Source organism: Bombus terrestris, chromosome 7 (assembly GCF_910591885.1).
Source record: "Bombus terrestris chromosome 7, iyBomTerr1.2, whole genome shotgun sequence".
NCBI classification, from domain to species: domain Eukaryota; kingdom Metazoa; phylum Arthropoda; class Insecta; order Hymenoptera; family Apidae; genus Bombus; species Bombus terrestris.
Window position 1 is genome coordinate 23,562,026 of NC_063275.1, and position 22,088 is coordinate 23,584,113.

Here is a 22,088-nt window from a genome sequence, read left to right on the forward strand (position 1 = left end):
TTTCCCCATCTATGGGCGTATCGAAAATGAGAATTGACGCTAGAACTATCGCACCAGTTAAATTAACTGGTTTTGCAATTTTATTTAAAAATTCCTACTTCGTGTTATATTTCTTTTCCGCGACGATGTAATGACTTTCGCAACGATAACTAAAAAAATAATATAACGAGTTTTATTTTGTTTTTTATGTATTCAGACTGAAAATAATTTTGTATCAAGACTACTTATACCAATACCAGTCAAAATGACTGCTACTTGTCATAGTGTAAAAGGGTCCTGCAATCTGTTTATCGAACCCTAATTAACCAGTTTCCTCGTTTTCTACAACTACCCACACGTTTTTAAAATTTGTACCGCGTATCGTTCGACATGATGATACCAGTTATCAGGAAAATTCCGGATCAATCGCTAGATGCTAACACTGGCAATACCACACCAGTCAAAATGACTGGTTCTACAATTTTATAAATGTGTCAATCCTCGTTTAGGGATTATGGTCCCAGATGGATTAACAATACCAAAAATGTACTACATAACATGGAATTGCTCCAGTAAGAAAGTAATAAATCAATAAATATACAAATATTCTATTATTACGTATTTTTTAAAGACCAATCACTTTGGCTGGTTCTAGTAGTTCTAGTGTTAAACATTATCGATACGTTTCTCTTAAATCGCTTCAGAATTCGATACGTAAATATGTGGTACACAAATGTTACATGAAAGTTTCAATTTCTCGTAATTTTACTACTCGATAGCAGGAAATATTTCTGTCTAACGTCTCGTTTCCATAGAATTCGTTTCGTACAACGCGAGACACGTACACAGAGGAAATTTGATATCTGCAAAGACACGATAAATGTCGTTATGATAAAACTAATACGAAGGGAACAGATACGGACAAGTCGATAAAACTGGCGCGTGTAATCGTCAAATTTTCTAACGATGCTTTCTTACTCCACATGCTTTTCGTTTCTGAATTATCACTCGAACGAAGGAGATCCTTCTATTCCTTTCAACGTGTAATGCAAGCAACTATATCGAAATAGCAAACACACGAAATTAAGTGTTAAAATATATTACTGCTATTCTTTTCCAATGCGATTTAAATTTACAATCTTCTGGTTTCATAAGAACGTAGTGAAGTGGTATAATATGTCGTCCGTGATAATTGTAGTTGCCGGCAGTAGATGTCGCAGCTGGGGTACTGCTAATTATTCTTTTATCTCGATGCGTGGAAGAAAATAGAACTACGGGCGCCGAGAATCGAACTCGGGTCCCGAACGTTCGAACTTAAAGCGCTAACTTTTTTTTTTTTTAATCTTTATTTATTAATTCCAGGTTTTTTACATATTTTTTTTTACATGATTTTTTTCCAGAATAAACGCTGAATTCTAATTGTAGGGTGGTACAGGCAAAAGTACCGGTACGAGACGGTACGACATAGCCATGCAATATTACATCTTTTTTAGGTTTACACTTGTAACTTAAATTTAAGTCACTGTAGAGCGGTGCTTACGTACGATATTGTTTTTGTTTTTCTTTCTATCTCTGTCCTGAAAATGCACTACCGTGTCCGCCGTTGGCTAGTTAGTATCAAGTGGCGGTATTTGTTGTCGAGTGCCGCCACGGTAGTAAATACAATTTTTAATTAATTAATTCATCGTTAAATTGTTACTTTAGCGGAACTTTAATCAAATTTTTTTTTTATTTATTAGAATATTTACAATCAATTCTCGTTGAGAATTTTCAGTAACTTAATTTGGCGTGATACAATGACATGGATTATAATAGTTTTATATTGTTGGTTCTAGTAGAAACTAAGGATTTAATCTAGAGGGTATTTTCTTTTTAGTCTGCGGATCTGGTCCGTCGTGTCCAGTAGTTGGGCGACTAATGGGTTGTGGTGGTTGTTGACTCTTGTGTTATATCTGCTTCTGGACTTGTGTATTTCATCTTTGACTGTAGGTATCTTGAAGTCACGGTGGATTGTTTCGTTGGTAACATACCAGGGTGCATTTAATAGAGATCTTAGCGTTTTCGATTTTAATCAAATTTAACATACAGTCAGTATAAATCAAATATCAAAGCGTACATATTCGTTCGCAACAAATATCTTCCCTAATTTCTATATACATTTTTACATTAATTACAAATACTACCGGTATAATCGTGATTACCTGTCTCGTTACAGTGCTAATAAAATTTTTTAATGTTTTATACAGCACGTACGATATGAACGTAAAAGTTTTGCATGGTGAGCGTTCAATTACTATCGGAACTGCGTGCAGGCAAAATCGTTCGCGTGAGATCGAGGAAGTTTGGAAAGACCGTTCTGCACCGAGGCAGATCGGTCCTGCGAAGAGGCTGCTGATTAATTACAACGTTCCTTCTAGTTGTCCAAATAAACAACTAAACGAATTTCATGAGGTGGCTAGCCGGCTTGTTTTATTATTCCCTTCTTTTGTGCTGCGAAAATATTTCTCCTTTAGTTTTCCTTAATTCTTTGGTTACGTGGCTGTAAGCATGTTGCTGGCTAAATCTGTACGCTTGTACACAACGTGTACGTGTGTTTGTGCACCATGGTCGAGCGTGACGAGTTTCCAAGGCTTTGTGACGTTAATCGATGCATTCAACTTGTCCCAGACGAGTAACCCGAAGTAACCCCTGTGTTTAACTATATGGTAAACACCGATTTATTCTTGAGACAGCTTGCTATTTTTAAACTTTGATATTTTTAAGTCTGAAGCAAGGGAACTGGTTGATCGGGTAATAGAAGAGTCGAACTTTAAACGTAAATTCTCTTGCCTATTCGTTTATCGGATACGTTTGTTAATATTTATTTGTCTAGATATTTATTGTTGAGGTTATTAGATGTATAAGGAGAGAAAACGCGTGGATAAAGTGTAAGGTACAAAATATATATATTTAATTTAATAGAGAAGTGCAATAATAAGTAGGAATACAATTTGAGCTGGTCCAGATCCGCACGCTAGCAGCGTTACCTTATAACTGAAAAACCCCGAAGCCAACGTCGCCTGTCTACTGTTTATGGTCTGCCTTCCTGTTATTCTTTCGTCTATATGCTGTCGATGGCTTCAGCGCTTGAGAAAACTAAAAAGACCAGATGTGGAGTTTTCGTAGAAGTGGTGACCACTTCAACATTTATTTATTTATTTGCCGCTTCGAGAATTTAATTCTCGAATCTTTTTTTTCCCCAGATAATTAACTCGAAAAAAGTGAACAGAAACGAACGTTTGAGCGGATCTGCGAAGACGAAGGGAGACGATCATCCTTATCACGCGTCTTTTTAATTCCATCCGTGTAAAATTATTTTGATCAACTTTCGCGAGTCACATGTTAAATCGATGTGTTAACGCGTCGATATGTTATGAATCGCATTGAAATTCTTTCATTGTGTCAATAACAGTCGCTTCGTTTGATCAAATCGTTTCGGAGATACACAAAACCAAAGCAGATAATGTAGCAGCCAAGAGACACGGATAGATCGGTCCCTGAAACGCTCAAAATGAAATACCTAACGTAATATCACAGTGGCTACGAAATTATTGAGCTTAATTTTCCAATTAAGCGTCTTTTAATCGGGTTCTACGTTTCATTTTCATAGTATGAAATTTTCGATAGTCACACGAGAATGCTACAAAATGACATGAAATTTAACATGCTTGGACCTAACTAATTAGGTCCGTTTTTCGAATGCCATAATAGACGCAATGGTGTGCAAATATCTTTGGTAGCCACCGTAGCTATTAACCACCGTCGATGGATAATCGGGCTATTTGTAATTAAGATAATTACCTGACCGCCGACCATGCCTTGACGTAGCCTAACCAAGTCAGTTTGACTCCAGGCGCTCTTGCTCCAAGGCGCGACCTGTCGCAGATCCTTGTCGAAATCGAATTCGGCCAGCTGGTTGTGAACGAAGTTTCTAATGTTCCAGGGCAGATCATTGTGGCCGTCGATCAAAGGCACCTCGGAAAGAACCTGTCGCACGGTCTCCAACCTTTCCTTGGGCGATGTCAGGTGTGCAGTCTCGCCATCGGCTGGTCGTGGGCCAACTTTCCCGACCCAGCTTCCGATTGACAGTATGATCACGCTTGCTGTCCAGACACCGCTCTGACCGCCACACTGGAACACCGGTTCGATTATCGGTGGTTAGTCGGCAATTATCGAAGAACATTCCAACAATTGCGATAATAGTAAGTTAGCTCGGAGGTTGTGGAATTCCGTGGGCGGAGGAAAATATTTGAATGTTTGATTCATTCCCGGTCAGAGGAATGTTGCAGCTTTCGGTGTCGGATGATTAATAGATCGCGAACGATCTATAGAAATTCATATGTTTTTCCAGTACGATTGGAAAAATGGAATTTAAGCTGTGAGAGAGGAATTTGTCTCAGTTGTAAAATATCGTAACTTTGGACGAGTTATACATTTTTATATTAGCTTGTCCGGAAAGTGTCTTTCTTTTACGGACGCGTGTTTTACAACAACGCATCTTTATACAAACATGAAACCTAATCTGTCGAACGTCGTAATCTCTGTCTTGATAGAACAAAATGGACCAAATAGGTAATTCGATAAAATAATGTAAAACGGAAAATGTTGTGCACCCATTATTTCCTTATAAAACGAAAGAAACTTTTCGGACGACCTAATACATCGTATGCATTCTATTTCTCCAAGCTTTAAGTTTCTCGTAAATGCATGAAAATCCGCAGTGGCAGATGTGAGGCTGCGATTTAAACACGTAAGAACGTACAGGAGGTAAAGCAAATTTTATTGTGTTTTGTATTGTTTGAATTGTTCTGTATCGATGAAGATATATATGTTTAAGTGTTAGTATTGGATACAAAATGAGATACGTGTGTTTGGGATGGCAGTTTGGATAAGTGTGGGTCTTTGGATGCTCTAATTAAATTATGAGAACGAGTGAGAGTCAGAAATATGTAAGCCAAGTCCTTTTTCTAGGCTGTGAAGCCAAAAAATAAATAAATAAATATATATATATATGTATATTATAATATTTAAAAATTGAACAAACATTTGTCGTTGTTGCATTGGTCGTTGAACTGTATTTTTGACAGTTTTTATAAAATTTAAAGAAGTCGAAAGAATAAATGTATATTTTTCTATGCTAGCTGCAAGTTGTATTTTTTAAAAAAACCATCGAATGGAACACATACGATGCAACAAATACAATAGCAAAAGAGAGAAACTTGGACAACTCCGTCGATTTAAACTATTACAATTTCTGTCCTTAATAAACATATACATTATAGTACTTAAAAATGAAACAAATATTTATTTAGATTTTATTTCTTTAGTCGTGCATAGAGAAACCTTAAAAAATAATTGGAGATGATGTTAAGAAGAATGTTGCAAAGGCTGAAGAAAGAAAGAACACAATTTTTGAAGATTAAAAATTTCAAATACATGGAAAACTTTGAAATACAATATGTAAAAATATGGGTTTAGAAATATAGAATTTTTGCAGATCTAAAGATATTAGAAAATTTCATATCGAAGGTATTTGATTAAATCACATAGTAGAAACTGAAGAAGAAGATTAAACGACATACTTATTGATATCACGTTTCTTACATATGTGTGTATATAACGCGTGTGAAGAATGTGAATATTTTCAAAGTTATGGTGGCTGAAAGTTTCCCAGTTACCGAATGAACGTATACGTATATAGCTATGTAGACACATATACATAATTTGAATTCCATTAGTTACGAAGAATTTACCCCCTCGACGTCTTTTCCAGTAGCGAGGTGAAATTACGTTTTGGGATCCTTCCAGGCAAACTTGGGCCATATGATTCTAACAATTTACTGGCGGATCATGGTTTTATGACTGCCATTAGGGACGGTTCTGTAGCTAATCGTACGAGCCATAAATACCAAGTGGAGAATAAGTTTTTTACTTAATTCCTCTGACGTTGGCGAATAAACTTTTCTCATTTTGGCTTGGACGATTCGTTACAAAGAACGCAAAAAAATGATGTATCAGAGATATAGTTTATTAAATTTCTTCGATTGAATTGACAACATTGAAACATTTGTCGTTCGAAGGTCTGTTAATACAAAATGAAATAAAACAAATAATTAAAGAAATTTCATAATTTAACGGACAAATTTAACTTGGAAATGAACGAATTAATAAATTTATAATAATTAATTCCTTGTCGAAAGGATTGTTCAAATACATATTTAATGCTTATCGATGAAAAACACAATCCGAAGAAACGAAATGAATAACGTTATAAAACCCTAACAGTACGCGGCAGATATCATCAAAAACAGGTCTGAATACGCTTCTATAAACGTGTCCTAATTAATTTCACTTCTGCCCAATTACTGCCAAACTCCCTTCCGTTCCATTACCCGAGAATCAGCTTGATTAGAGCTTCATCGATCCTGAGATTCGGTTATCGAAGATCTTTCTCGGTCGTAACCTCAGCCGAATCCAGACTATGGTTCAATCAAGCGATTGACCAGCTAAACTCGCAGTTATGACGGTCAAACCGAAAATGAAATCGCAGAGTGCACACCGGTATTCGCCAATGTCTATCCAATTCTTTCTGCTACCTTGTCGAAACGTACGATAAATGTTTTAACAACATGTATTTTTCTTTCCAATAATCACGTAAACATATATCGAAGATAAATCGTAGATTAGAATTTGTGATCGTGAAAGTTTTTCAATTGGAATATTTCTTTCGTAGTAGTCGATTTTTCGATGCCGGGAAAATAGCGAAGGCGTCGATTTGACGTCGTTTAAGGCCGAGGCTAAACTATGGCAACGGAGCATAAAAATTACAGTTCAACGAACGAATCCGTACGTCATGTTCAAAGATATCTCGAGTGACAATAAAATTGCTTCGATCGTTACTTTCCATCTGAATACAGAGATTTTATAATAGCGGCGGGGAATATATCTCGCCGATATAATCCAACTGGATGTAAAATGTAATCCAACTGGGGATGTCGTGCGCACTCTCAGCCAGGGATTCTCTAAAGAGAGAAAAGGAACGCGATACCCAAAGAGCTGAAGGTGAGCAACGGTAGCTGAAGAGGACCGGGGAAAGCTTTGATGTTTTCGTCCAGAAATAATTTACTGTTTCATCCTGTGAGTTGCAAATATTCCCAGGGACACGGTGAACTGTCATCGCGATGCTGCAGGAGCTGAATAGTTTATGATCCTCGTCAAAGGAGCACGAATTCCTTTTCGCGGAACGTCTGTTCAAGGTACGAGCTTTTCAAAGCACGTCAGAATGCACGATGGAGAAAAAGGGATCGCTTTATCTTTCCTTTCCAATTATTCTGCCCTCTGTCCGGTCCTCGATCGAACACAGCGAAATTCTGTTTCCTTTTTTTATTCGTGGAATTATTTAGAACCAAGAGAAATGAAGTTCTAACGATTATTATTGATTTCAATTTAACAGCGACGGTTTAATTTTATCACAATTGTTATCGACAATTGAGAGGAATAGAATCGTAATGATTAACAACGATGATGACTAAATTATAACGATGATTCGATATGATTAGTTCGTTAGCGGTTGTGTAATTTTATTATATTTGTTATTGAAAACCGAGAGGAATAAAATTATAACGATGATTATTATCTTTGGAGTATTCGCGTTTGTTTAATTTCATTTGTTACGGCGAACCGAGGGCAATGGAATTGCGACGGTTATTATCATCTGCGAATACCAATGATTATTTAATTGTATTATATTCGTTATTCAGAATCAAGCGGAATAGAGTTGCAGCGACTATTATTAATTCCAGTATGTTAGTAATTCTGTAATTCCATTTCATTATTTTTTCGATAATGTAGATATTTTTAATTGACCAGGATGTGGCGGCACTCGACCACAGAAATTTTCAACGGCTTCGCGACACAAAGCGCTATACTTTCAAAGCGTAAGGCCTAATGTACCATCGATATCCCTACGGTTCTTTCGCCGAATATTCGGAAGAATGCATACGCAGCAACCATCGCGGACTTGTAATAAACGCGCGCGTAGTGGGGATGGATATCGAGTGGCAACAAAGAAAAGAATCTGTTTGGTTTGGAACCAAAAGGTTCATTCTGCCCCGAGCTGCGAAGTGCGAAAGGTTAAGCGAAGCCAACACAATTAGAGAAACGGCTTATTTACTCTTGATAGTTCGGTGTTAATCGTTACTTGTTATTAATCGTTGTTAATCGTTATTTATTGTTAATTGTTAAGAGTTTAATAAACGTTATTGTTGAAAATCAAGAGTATTTCTTGTGAGCACCTTCACCGACGATCACCTTGTCACGTAAAAAAATGACAGGAAAATAATAATTAAAAAATGTTGGATTTTTTAACCAGAGTTCGAGATACCGTTATTCTATATTAAGATTACAAGTGTGCGACTAGACCGTTACCGAAAGACTGAAGCCTCGATCAAGCCCAGTCCTTCTAGATGTTCGTTTATCTATGCCTACGTGCCGGATTCATATTCATTTGTTTGAGAGTCGGTGTCGTGTGCAAGATGGTTCAGGTTTCCTGAGTCGATTGGAGATATTTGTCGACGTTACAACCTCAAGGATATTCTGGTTAACAATAATCCATAAAGAAGCTATTATTTCGAAAGAATTTCTTTGGCAAATGAAAATTGACCGATCGGGGAAACAAATTTTCAGAGATCCTGTAAGTCGATAACGTTTAGAAGGAAATTTCTATTAATATAATCGTCATAAGGATTCGGAAAGATATAAAATTATTCAAATTGAAGAACAAAAATTTGATAACACAAAATGGAAATAAAAGTAGCGAATTTATTATACAAATTCACGATAACGTTACGGTTGGTTGGTCATTTACTTGATGAAGTTACATTGCTGTCAAATTAGAAGAAGTTATTACATTATATTAACGTATTGTAATATCGTGGACGAAAGCTTAAGAAATATCGGGCGAACCATAAACAACGTCGCGAGAAAGCCGAAGTGGCAACAGGCTCAACAATGTATCGTCGATCCTTCGATCTAATAGTTTCGTGGAAAAGGCTTGCGTGACTCTAGCTACGAGCGGTTGCGGAACACGTGCGTAGTGGGGGTAAGATAAAAGACAAAGGAATGCTAAGGGAGAAAGACGAATTAACTGTCAGTGTGAGTTGAGAAGTCAGAGAGTGCGAGCTGAGAAGCCAGAGAGTGTGAATCGAGAAGTTCGGGAAGTAGTGTTGCTAGTGATAGTGTTCGATTTCTTTTTTTTTATTTTATGTGACAATAGCGTTGCCGAAAGAGCGTGATCCGTGTGAGAGAGAACCGTGGTGACGAGAGTTGTAAATTAATTATTTAGTTGTCTCAATTATAGTACGTTATTATATTTAGTTCACGTTAAATAACCATCGTTTCCTGTTTAACCGACACCTGTTTAATCCATTTTAAATAAATTAATAAATTATATTTCGGCAAAATAAGTATAAAACGTTAAAAAAAATCTGTCCGCTTAATTGGATCTAAAAATTTCAGGACACGTTCGAACATAATTGTGAATTAATTTATGATACGTGCTTGCACATTAAATGCGGGAGCAGAGTATATGGTTGATTTTCGCATCGTTGTTCGTCAAACAAGATCATGTCACCGCTGGTAATTCGTCAAAGAAATGACGAATTGCCTCTTGCCAACAGAATGATCGATCGAAGTAGTTTGATTAAAGAGGAAGATCACCCGTCCGAATTCGTTTACGTGGAGGACAAACTTCCATTTTTAATACATCCCAAGTTGAGACCGGATGGAATCGGCAAAGAAGAAATAGTAATTCAAACACTGAGAGAAAGGTCTCATAGTTACACACACGTAAACCTCCATTAACAGATTTTTCCAACACGCTCTCAGCTTTCTTCCCTCGATAGGATGAAGCTTCGCTACATCGAATTATGGAGAACGTAAATCCAGGAGAAAAATTGCGTTGCATTGTGGAAAATACCGAAAAATGATATCTTATTGATTGAAAGAAAATTTATTAAATAATTTTTTCTCCTGAGGATTGTTATTTAAAAACTTTCAAATTAATAACGCGCGAAGGAAATTTTTTATCTCGCAATCTCATACCTTTCACCATAAATTTCATTTAGAGAAACACAAAATTATAAGAATCACATGCTCGAATTAACGATATAAAAATTACTAAAATTACTAATTACTATGAAATTATTATATAATATTTATTCTTATAATTATTGCACAAATATGAAACGATATCTACAATGGCAATCTGGTAACAGCAAAATAGTAAAATATAAAAATAGTAAGAGTAAAATCCGAACAGAGTACAGAGCGTTGAGTACAGTAGTCGTTTTATATACAAGAGGGATTAACACAGTTAGATGCCGTACACGAAAGAAGGAGAAACACTGAAGTACTGAACAACGTCGTTTAGTGGTATCTAGTATCTGACCAAACGGGAACTTGTGCTACTTACTCGCCAGACTGCGGTAGCATTGTTGCGTCTGATATAACGTACGCTTTTCTACTAGCTCCTAAGTTGCAACTCTGCGGCAACAGAGCGGCGGTCCTTCGAATTTCTTGGGTTCTTATGGGAATATGGGTAAGATATAAAATTTCGACTTGTCTTCGCAGTTTAAGAAGACATTTTCTCTTCTATTCTAGACAGTGAATCTGTTAACATAGATCGTTATCCAATACCGAATCGTCCAAACTTAGACTGTGCTTTGTTTAATACTTCAGTAGATGCAATTTTTTTATTGCTACGAGCATTATATATATATATAATATTATAATCATTTATAATTAGCAATTATAATATACGAGCATTATTACAATATTTATTATAATATTATTTTATGTAATAAAACGGAGATAGGTTTTCAAGGACCCTAAATATCAAGAATATTCATCCTAATTGTCGAAGTGACTATCACTTCTAAAAAAAAACTCTACATGATCTGTTTAGTCTTCTCGTAGTGTGTTTTTTAGTAATAAACTAATTTGAATGGAAAAGAGAAAGGCAGCTGGCAAATGTATTTGTGAAGACATTGACAAAATCAAGAGTTAGAAAAATATTAAGATATAATTTTTTGTTGGGATGTAGAGTTTTAGGGAGGGTGTTGAAGTGGTCACCACTTCTAGGAAAACTCCACATCTGGTCTTTTTAGCTTTCTCAAGCGCTGAAGCCATCGACAGCATATAGACAAAAGAATAGCAGGGAGGCAGACCATAAACTGTATATAGGCGACGTTGGCTTCGGGGTTTTCAGTTATAAAGTAACACTGCTAGCGTGCGGATCTGGACTAGCTCAAATTGTATTCCTGTATTCCACTATCAAATTAAATATATATTTTGTATCTTACACTTTATCCACGCGTTTTTCTCTCTTTATATACCGAATAACCTCAACACTAATGAATATATACAAAGATCTAATTAATTCTAATAAATATAAAATAAATATAAAATAATATTACAATAAATATTTTATTTCATATACTACATTATTTACCAATACTATGTACTTTACATAGCAGAATGGTTAACAGAAATAATTTTTCAAGGACCCTAAAAATCAAAAATATTAATAACACAGGAAGAAAATTCAAATTATAATATTTAAGGAGTGAAAAAGCAAAACTGTTGAAAGCAAGTTCAACGTTATTAAAAGAAGCTTCTTAAATTTAATAAATTAAAAATTCAGATCTCGCGATTGTATCATTTTATTCTCGTTTTCTTCCAACATGCTGATAAGAGCAGTTCCATCGCTTTTTCACGAATTAAATTTGTCTAACAGGAAATCACTCCGCCTTCTTTCGGCTCTGGCAGAACGAAGAACGATAGAAACGTGGAAAAACCGGTCGGCAGGCGTGCATAAAACATAAATAAAATTTAATCAAAGTCCCCAGGTGGTAACGCCGAATCCTCGAAAATGAATTCCATTCGGGACAAGATCCTCCTCTCGATCCGCCTTCTACATTCCCGATTAACACCCCCTCGTAAAAATTCCAATATCGGCTAGCTTCTACGACGACTACATATCGTCCAACGTCGAAAAATCTCTCACGATTTGGCATCGATACGGAATCGTCTCGCGATTTACATCCACCGGACGTTTTTATTAAAAGATCGTAAAAGACCTTCGTGCAGTTTTCTCCATTCGTTAACTTCGCCGATGTACACGGTGTTCGTTTGAAAACCTCACGTCCGATTATCTGGAAAGTTACGTGTTTTAGGAAAAGATGTTCGAAAGAAAAGTTTCACGGTTTCTAGCGGCAAATTATTCGAAGGTTTTATTTATTTCTTTTTTTATACGTTTTCTTTACGGATTTTTATTCCGCGACTAAAAGGAAGAAACTTTTACGGGAAACATCTTTTTATCAGGCTTCATTTTGATAGATATTTTTTAAAATAAAAATTTATTTCAATTCTTGTTACGTTCGAAGCAGAAGAAGGAAAATTATTTTTTCCCGAAACACGTAGTTTTCGTGATAATCGGACGCGATCTTTTCAAATGAACGTCCTGCAAGTATGCCACCGTCTAAAAGTATCCAGACATCTTTCTTAATTTTCTAAAGTGTAACTTAATGATTAATTTCAGGGATCAAAAGATCGAACGATTTTATTCCTTGACCGCGTGTTAAATCATTCGTTGCTATTCAAAAAATTCAAAGGTATAGCATTGAAATAACGGAGATTGCAATGTTCACGATTCACGGACTTTGATTATAATCTGAAACTAAGAGACTTCGTAATTACAAGAGATCAAATACTACTAAACGTGAATTATCAAAAATCAGAACTCGTAATATACGACGCGAGGAAATTCATTTTCCAAAGCTAACGCAGCAAGAAAATCCGTACCCGTAATAATCTTACAAAACCATCTTACTTGTTAATTCTTCGAAAAACTGCGTTCCTTGAATCATATTAAATTCGATCGTATCTGTTGTCGTTAATAATCAACAGTAATTAATAGTAATTAATAATTTTCTACAATTTGATTTTCTATTTTAATTCTGCTTGAAACGATATTAACAGATAGAGCGATTATTTGCTTAGTTTCTGTTTCCTTCGTCGCGTCCATGGAAATACAAATTAGCATACAAATACGCAGTCTACTGCTCCAAAGTTCGCCACACGAACCAAACGAGAAGGCGCACGAAATCAAAGAAATCGAAAGAAAATTCCATCTCTATCGTTGATGGACATTGAGGACTGGCCAGCATCCAAATATCGAGCGTAATAAAAGGTCGTATTAAGCGAACATGCTCGAAGAAAGTCAGGGACGTTTCTGCGAACAAAGAACGATCTCTATCGATCTACGTTCGAATCGATGACCGGTATCGAGACGAGATTCCGTGAAACCACAATGAGGTAGTTACAACGGTCCGAAAAGTCAGCCAACGATTTCCCTTTTATTTTTCTCTGCTCCTCTATCCTTCGCTATTTATTTCTCCTCTGTTTCTTCTCCTTCTTCGATACTGTATTTCGATCGTTTGCCTCGAATCGCTTATATATCGTTACCTCGAACATACAAGCCGAAATTTAATGCGTTCTACGAATTTATCACTTTGCTGGCAGAGACAGCTACTTCGAGGCCGCACAACGGGAGACAAGAACACGCCGGAGAAATATATTTCTGAAGCCCCGGAGGCGAGGTATTTTTGTTTTAACCCGTTTCCTTCGCCGGTGTGGCGGGCTTTTATGCTTTATGCGTGGCCTGTACGCGGCAGCGGTGTCGCGTACCTTTGGAATTTTGATAAGTCGTGGATTTTGGAATGGATGTTTCCCGCTTATTTCGCTTTTGCGCGCGATGCAACGGTTTGTTGCTCGAACGCAGAGGAATCTCGGTGTCGCGATTCCAAATCGAGGGAATTGCGAGAGACGTCTTAACGGTGTTTGTTTTCCTCTAGCCATTAATTAGGAAACTCGATAGTTTGCCCGAGTTTCCTCTATTTGGTAAAAGTAACGTCAAACTAGTCCTTTAGTTTGTGTGTCCGATTAGAATGTAATAATATGAAGCGTAAAATAACGCGATAGTACGAAGTATTTGTCAGGAAGAGGGTGAAATTAGTCGTTGCGTTCGTTTGATTATAAGAATTATAAAAATGTAACGTGATAATAGGAAGTATTTGTTAGGAAAAATATCAAATTAATTGTTTGTTTGATTATAAGAATTATAAAAATATAACGTGATAATAGAAAGTATTTGTTAGAAAAAATATCAAATTAGTTGTTGCCATAAGATTCGTTTGATTATAAAAATTATAAAAATGTAACGTGATAATAGGAAATATTTGTTGGGAAAAATATTAAATTAGTTGTTGCGTTTGTTTGATTATAAAAATTATAAAAATGTAACGTGATAATAGAAAGTATTTATTAGGAGAAATATTAAATTAATTGTTGCGTTTGTTTGATTATAAAAATTGTAAAAATGTTACGTGATAATAGGAAATATTTGTTGGGAAGAATATTAAATTACTTGTTGCGTTTGTTTGATTATAAAAATTATAAAAATGTAACGTGATAATAGGAAGTATTTGTTAGGAAGAGTATCACATTAGTTGTTTGTTTGATTATAATTATAAAAATGTAACGTGATAATAAGAAGTATTTGTTAAGAAGAATATCAAATTAGTTGTTGCCATAAGATTCGTTTGATTATAAAAATTATAAAAATGTAACGTGATAATAGGAAATATTTGTTGGGAGAAATATTAAATTAGTTGTTGCGTTTGTTTGATTATAAAAATTGTAAAAATGTTACGTGATAATAGGAAATATTTGTTGGGAGGAATATTAAATTACTTGTTGCGTTTGTTTGATTATAAAAATTATAAAAATGTAACGTAATAATAGGAAGTATTTGTTAGGAAGAATATCAAATTAGTTGTTGCCATAAGATTCGTTTGATTATAAAAATTATAAAAATGTTACGTGATAATAGGAAATATTTGTTGGGAGAAATATTAAATTAGTTGTTGCGTTTGTTTGATTATAAAAATTGTAAAAATGTTACGTGATAATAGGAAATATTTGTTGGGAGGAATATTAAATTACTTGTTGCGTTTGTTTGATTATAAAAATTATAAAAATGTAACGTGATAATAGGAAATATTTGTTGGGAGAAATATTAAATTAGTTGTTGCGTTTGTTTGATTATAAAAATTGTAAAAATGTTACGTGATAATAGGAAATATTTGTTGGGAGGAATATTAAATTACTTGTTGCGTTTGTTTGATTATAAAAATTATAAAAATGTAACGTAATAATAGGAAGTATTTGTTAGGAAGAATATCAAATTAGTTGTTGCCATAAGATTCGTTTGATTATAAAAATTATAAAAATGTTACGTGATAATAGGAAATATTTGTTGGGAGAAATATTAAATTAGTTGTTGCGTTTGTTTGATTATAAAAATTGTAAAAATGTTACGTGATAATAGGAAATATTTGTTGGGAGGAATATTAAATTACTTGTTGCGTTTGTTTGATTATAAAAATTATAAAAATGTAACGTGATAATAGGAAGTATTTGTTAGGAAGAATATCAAATTAGTTGTTGCCATAGGATTCGTTTGGTTATAAAAATTATAAAAATGTAACGTAATAATAGGAAGTATTTGTTGGGAGGAATATCGAATCAGTTTATAAATTCCAGCGTCTGTTTGATTATACCCGCCTGTATTGCAAGATAAAAATATGAAGTATGACGTAACGTAATAACACGAAACACCTGTTAGGAAGAATATCAAATTAGGTGCTGTGTTTGTTTGATTATAACGTGAAAATACGAAGCGTAACGTAATGTAATAATACGAAATATTTGTTAGGAGGTATATCAAATTAGCTCATAAATTCCTGCGTCTGTTTGATTATATCGGCCTGTATTGTAAGATAAAAATATGATGTATGACGTAACGTAATAACACGAAACACCTGTCAGGAAGAATATCAAATTAGTTCATAAATTTTTGCGTTCGTTTGATTACAAGATAAAAATATGAAGTATGGCATAACGTAACAATATATGGAACATCCGTTAAGAAGAATATCAAATTAATTCATAAATTTCTGTGTCCTAGAAATATTTGTTAGAAAGATTATCAGACTGTTTCACGAGTTTCTGCATTAGTTTAGTTATAACGAGAACCAAAGCTATGAAGTTTGTGTTATTGTTTAAAAAGTTTGGAATTATTATTTACGATTCTTTGTTATCTTCATGATAACATTTTAATATAAATGATCATTGCAAACGGGCTTGTAACAACGCATTTTAAAACTTTCCACAAAGAGTAGCTTTTACACGCGTGATACATCAAATTTGTATAAATTCGTTGTACGATACCACACAATAGCCAATAGCGTGTATATTTTTCTATATTTCTGTACGCGTGAAAAATTCCTTATTTGAATATAACGTTTCTGGAATGAACGGAGTATCACTCTCAACCACACACGTATAACATGCATATCGTAGCCTTCATTTTATTCCAGCAAAATTTTCTATGTATTATTCATTAAGCACGCATATCCTCCATCTAATGGCATATTTTAATCTTTGTTTTATTCTAACGAAGCTTTCTATGTAATTATTCGTTAAATGCATATACGTGTCGCGCGTATAATGCCATATTTTAATACTTATTTTATTTTAGTAAAATCTGTTTATTACACATTGCGTACACGTATCCAGTGCGCGATAGTACATCTTAATTTTCATTCTATTTCAGCAACATTCTCTACGCAAAATATTCATCAAGTACGTACTAACATCGTCCATTAAAAAATATATATATTTGTTGCTATATGTATGCTATAGTATGGCAACATTTTCCGTGGCATTCGGATGGCAAACTCTCGGCAGGAAAAGTTGGCGTTAAAAAAAAGCTGAAACGCGAACAGAAATTATCGACCATAGCAAATAACTTAGCGAACGATGCTATTATCGAAATTTCCTCGGTTCCAACAAAACGAATTCGCTTTCGTAAATTCGACGAAGGCTTTGCGAACTGGCGGAAAGGCAATACGTTTTCACTTTGACGCGGTTTTATCGATAGCTCGACAGAAAGCTGCAGGGAAACTCGTAAACTTGGCGATGTCGGTTATCGGGTTTAAACAGCGTTTATCTCGTTTAATCGACGTTTTAACGGCCGGCCAGCCAGGCATCGAATTATCGCGTGGAAATTGCGACTCTTCCGAACGAAAATAACGCCTGGAGCCTCGGCTTTATTAGCCTCGCGATTTCCTCCGACTCGAAATCGAAGAACGCAGACCCGTTTATTTCGTTCAGAGGCAAACGTACAGGTCACCGGTCACGTTTATAGAGCGTTTCGATCCGACCGTTCTACGAGCCACGAGTATTGTTCGTTTCATAATTGACGAAGCAATTCTGCGGATCGAGGCAAAGCCTCGATTGTACGAAAAGCCTCGACCGTGAAACGAGGACAAAACAAACGAAACGAGCTCCCCCATCGAGATCTATGGGGCTATGGTTTTGTCGCCGAATGCTTTTCCGAGCAAAACTTTACTTCAAAAGAAATGGTTAGGACCGTGACATCTAATTTTATGCGAATTTAAGATTATTATCTTTTCGTGATTGATTCGTCGACCTGTGACGATGGTATAAATTTTAAATTGCTATTTTTGCATTTAATTTGTTTGCCTGTGTATAGCGTAAATTGTAATCGATGGTTCGGCAAAAGTCAATAGGATTTGTCGGTAACTGGAGACTTTCGATGATTTTTTGAATATTTTTGGAATTATTCGATCGAATTAATATCGAGTTTGAAATTATTTTTCCGCGTGTAATTCGTTTATCTATATATAGCGTAAACTTTAATTAATTTGTCTGTGGTTCGATGTAACGGTTAATCGAATTCGTTGTCTCATTAAAGAATTTTCCACGATTTTTTCGAGTTACGAGCTTCTGATAGATCTCTAATTTGGATTCTCGATTACTTTTTGGGATTAATTCACTTTTCCAATGTATGGAATAAATATTAATGTAATTTTTCTCGTACGTAATATAAGCTATAATCTGATTTTTGTATATTTCGATATATAAATTAATTAAATCTGTTGGCGATCATTGGCTTTTCAGAAACTTTAATCGGTTTGCGATACCGGTATCCAATTTTGTAATAGATTATTTTTCTGCAGTCAGTGTGAATTTTAATTTATTTCCCTATACGCGGCACGAATTTTAATCTATTTTTTTCTGGTTTATTGTAAAAATTGCCACTTCCACCACTTTCCCGACTGTGCTTTCCTCGAAATCGGTTAAACCGATCGTTTGCTTCAAAAACAACGGCCACAAACAAGATTCTCTTATCCAAAAATCAAGTAGCATTTATCGTGGCAAGATTATTCTTTTAAGATCATCGAATATCTGATCTATAAGAAATTTTTAATAAAAACATCCTCAGAAGCTATTATAATAAAATCAATTACCTTCGATTGCCTTCCAAAATTAATTACCTTCGATACGAAAGAGGAGAATGAAATTTAACATAATCGCAGTATCTTTGAAACAGGAACGAAGCGTAATTAAGTTCAATTAATACGTGCATATTGCACAGATAATAACCATAGAACACCGAAGGTACGCTTGGTCGAGCGTGGAATAGCTTTTTCCTTCTTATAATACCTGTTCCATTCCGTTTCATTTCATTTCATTTCTCCAAGGTCACCGGCCAACGACCCAGAAGAATTATACTACGATCTTTTTAACAGCGTTCCACTCGAGAAGAAAGTGAAACAGTCGTTTGCGCGTAGACGCGTAATCTTTGCCTATTTCTGCACGTTTCACCGACAGCAACGACCATCGTAACAGAGAAAGCAGAACAGCGAAGACAGAATACGAGAAACTTGAGCGCTTTGTTACGAAATAGCCTCGTAACGTTCGAAATTGCACGATTGCCAGGCTGGCGACCGTAAAAAAATCTTAAAGGGCGATCTTATTTTTAACCGACTTTTTTCCCTTCCTATTTCACGGGCATTTGTTCCGTCGAACTTCACAAGTAGAAGCGTAATTTACAAAGTAAAACAACAAGAAAAAGTACGACGGATTCGAAGCGAGTTTTCAAAATCGTAAACCACCACACTGTTCCCGTTACCGAGGAATTTACGTTCGCATCATTCGTCAAAGTATCTGAGTATTCGCCATATAGAAAGCTTTTATATGCATGTCGCACGCGTTACGTAAAACGTTTTGAAATTTCATTAGCACTGTAATTTACCAAATGTCCAGTTGGATAAATTCTAAAGTACGAATTAAATAATAAAAAGAAAAAAAAAAATTAGCACAGTTAGGAGTCACGGCTGGCGTGGTCGCGCATATGGATTTTGTGAAACTAATTCAAAAACGCGTATAGAAATCACAGTTGTTAATACAGAAATGTATCGTTCCTCTGGTTTTATCAATTAATTGACAACTTTATTTGTCGCGATGCGTGTTTGTGATTTAAAAAAATATATTGAATCTTTTCTAAAAACCTAGGGAATATTGTCTTGTAAAAACTGAGAATGGGCCGAATTATATCGCTATGATTTTCAGTTAGCCGATCGGCAAAGAAAACAACCAGTCCTTAACAGACCGAAACGTTCAATTCTATCGATTGGTGAATATTTAACGAAAAATTCGTCGAAACAATCACGATCGTATAAAACTGACATGTTAATAACAATAATAATACGTTTATCGATAATACGAATAATATCAATAATAATAACATGTTTTTTATAATACCATGCTACTCTGCATTCTTTACAGACTTGAATCTTTTCCAGCAATATTTTCGAATTACCAAATCACGTGCCGAGCTGCTCGATAAAGTGGATGCAAGTAAGTGGAAATCTAAGAGTAAATGCCTGCGCATAAGGGAAACGAATTGGAAATTTCTGCGATCGCAATTCGCGTTACGTGACCGTCTACACGGTATTTCATGGAAATTTCTCCAGAGACCCGGATGCACAGCCAGGACGAAGACGCCGGATCCAAAGATGATTCTACGTGTGTCCCCGAAACATCACGATCCGTCTTGCCCGGTGGACAAATTTTCCAAGTTAGGTTAGGTACGTAGATGCCGGAGGGACCATCCCTGAGAACCTCGACAACGTGTTTCGTGTCGAGATTTGCAAAAGTAAAAGTTGAAACACCAGAATAGAAAGAATAAATTTTTTATGAATATTTACAACGGCGTGCGGAGATTTTTAATCTCGTCCGTAATCTCCGGCCCCTAATAAGAATTCTTACGAACGTGTACATCTAAAGAAAATGAAATTTCACAGGTTTTTAATTAGCGACTAAGCGCTTTCGTAAGTGAGTTTGTCTTTTGAGAGAATATTTTTGCCCACTCATCGGCCATCGAGCGTACTTTTGATGCGATAGAACGTTCTTTGAGAAAGTTTAATGGAATCAGATAGAATTAGGATCTTCTTCTCCTGCAACTTTTAGTTTTGCTATGTGGTGCGCGTGTTCTTGCACGCTATTCTTTTTTTTATCATAAATGATCATACTATTTTTGATGTATCTTCTTTAAACAACTTTGCCGAATTTTCTAACACTTTGTTACGAACAATCACATACAACTTCCTTTTAAATATTCCTTTCTATTGATATGTGGTATAGTTAGTTAATTTAAGGGGACGGTTCAAATCAGCCTGTGATTTTGATTGTTTCGTGTCAAGAAGCTATTGCGTTACATTTCTATATCATTTTCCTCTCCTGCAAACTGCTACACTGCATGTACTTTTCTCTTCCTCTTCCCTCACCTTTAATCTTATACCAACGGTCAAAGAAGAAATCGGCAGGTACCCAGAAAATACAAGGAAAGAACGGCACACATCCAAACCAGCTGGCTGCTGAAACGAGCAAAACTCTCACAGAAAGAAGACTAAAAAGAAAACACCCCACTTACCTCACCAAGGAAATAAAATAGTCATCAAACTGGAAGATGGTATCTTGGGGATAACCATCCACATGTTATCTAGCAATTAAGTTAGACAAATTTACCAAATGTCCAGCTGAACAAATTGTAAAGTACAAATTAAATAATAAAAAAATCCTTTTATCTCATCTTTCCAGCGAAATCAATTCGCAACAGCGACTCCGTTGAAGAATGGATTTCTTACCATACCTATTCCAAGAAAATGTTAGAAGTTACATAAGAACACTGTTCTTTGTTAAATATCAGCGCAATGTCTGACGAAACGCGAAGGAGGATAAGCGATTTCTGCGTGATATTTACGAAAAAATGGAAAGATCGTTCCTCCAGCGATCGACGCTATCTACTTAAACGTCACCGTGCGTGATTGGGCAAAGAAATTAATATTCAAGACGTATCAAGCTTCAAGAAAGCTGCGCGTTGATCTTTGTCCCGAATCCTCGTTCAAATGCCGCTCCGAGATGAAATAACAAATCGTGACACGTGGCAGATAAATGGACGCACCGCGAGACCATCGAAAAAATGCACGTCTCAAGCTTTGATTTAAACGAACAACGTAGCAAGTTCTGTCGTATCACCGCGCCAGTATTTTTCAAATTTTGATTCAAACGAAATTTCCATATTCTGACGTCAAACAAAGAGTATTCACGAAACGGCCAGAGGAAAAAATTCATGGATTTCGATGATCTTCTTTCGTTTGTGTTCTCTTTTGTTAGAAGGTCTGGTTGAGAATTCAATCCGACCTTCGGCCTGAGATAGATTTCAACGTTGTGCCATTATGAATTTGTCGGCCATTGTCATGAAATGCCAGGCATTCGTTCGTTTATTGCTCGAACGAAAATATCCCTATTTCCATATTCGATCCGGCCTTGAATTTATTTTTCTTCCGCTATATTTTCGCTGTTCTCGTTTCAACCATTTTGTGTTTTTCGAATATTTCTTTTTCGTGGTTTTCGCGATATCATCGTATTGGCGCTGCGATTTCGAGAGATTTAAAATAGTTGTACGTTATTGTGTGTGTTTTATTAGGAGAAATTATACGTTACTGCCAAAAAAAAAACAATTTTTTTTATTACTTCTTCGTTAACACAGGATGTGAAAAATATCGAACGTATATTTT

The 22,088-nt window shown here is 35.5% G+C and overlaps 1 protein-coding gene across 3 annotated transcripts in view; it reads right to left on the reverse strand.

The window, feature by feature from the left end:
* Nucleotides 1–22,088, reverse strand: part of LOC100643243 (dipeptidase 1) — a 241,529-nt gene that overhangs the window by 21,247 nt on the left and 198,194 nt on the right. For 2 of the 3 annotated variants that reach the window (XM_048407655.1, XM_048407654.1), the window contains exons 1-2: nucleotides 7,145–7,210; nucleotides 3,820–4,149 (exon numbers count right to left, since the gene is read on the reverse strand). In XM_048407655.1, coding sequence (XP_048263612.1) covers nucleotides 3,820–4,149; nucleotides 7,145–7,195 — 381 coding nt within the window. In that variant the 5' untranslated portion in view covers nucleotides 7,196–7,210. Of the gene's footprint in view, nucleotides 1–3,819; nucleotides 4,150–7,144; nucleotides 7,211–22,088 lie in introns of those variants that run through there. The other variant, XM_048407656.1, reaches the window with a different exon arrangement.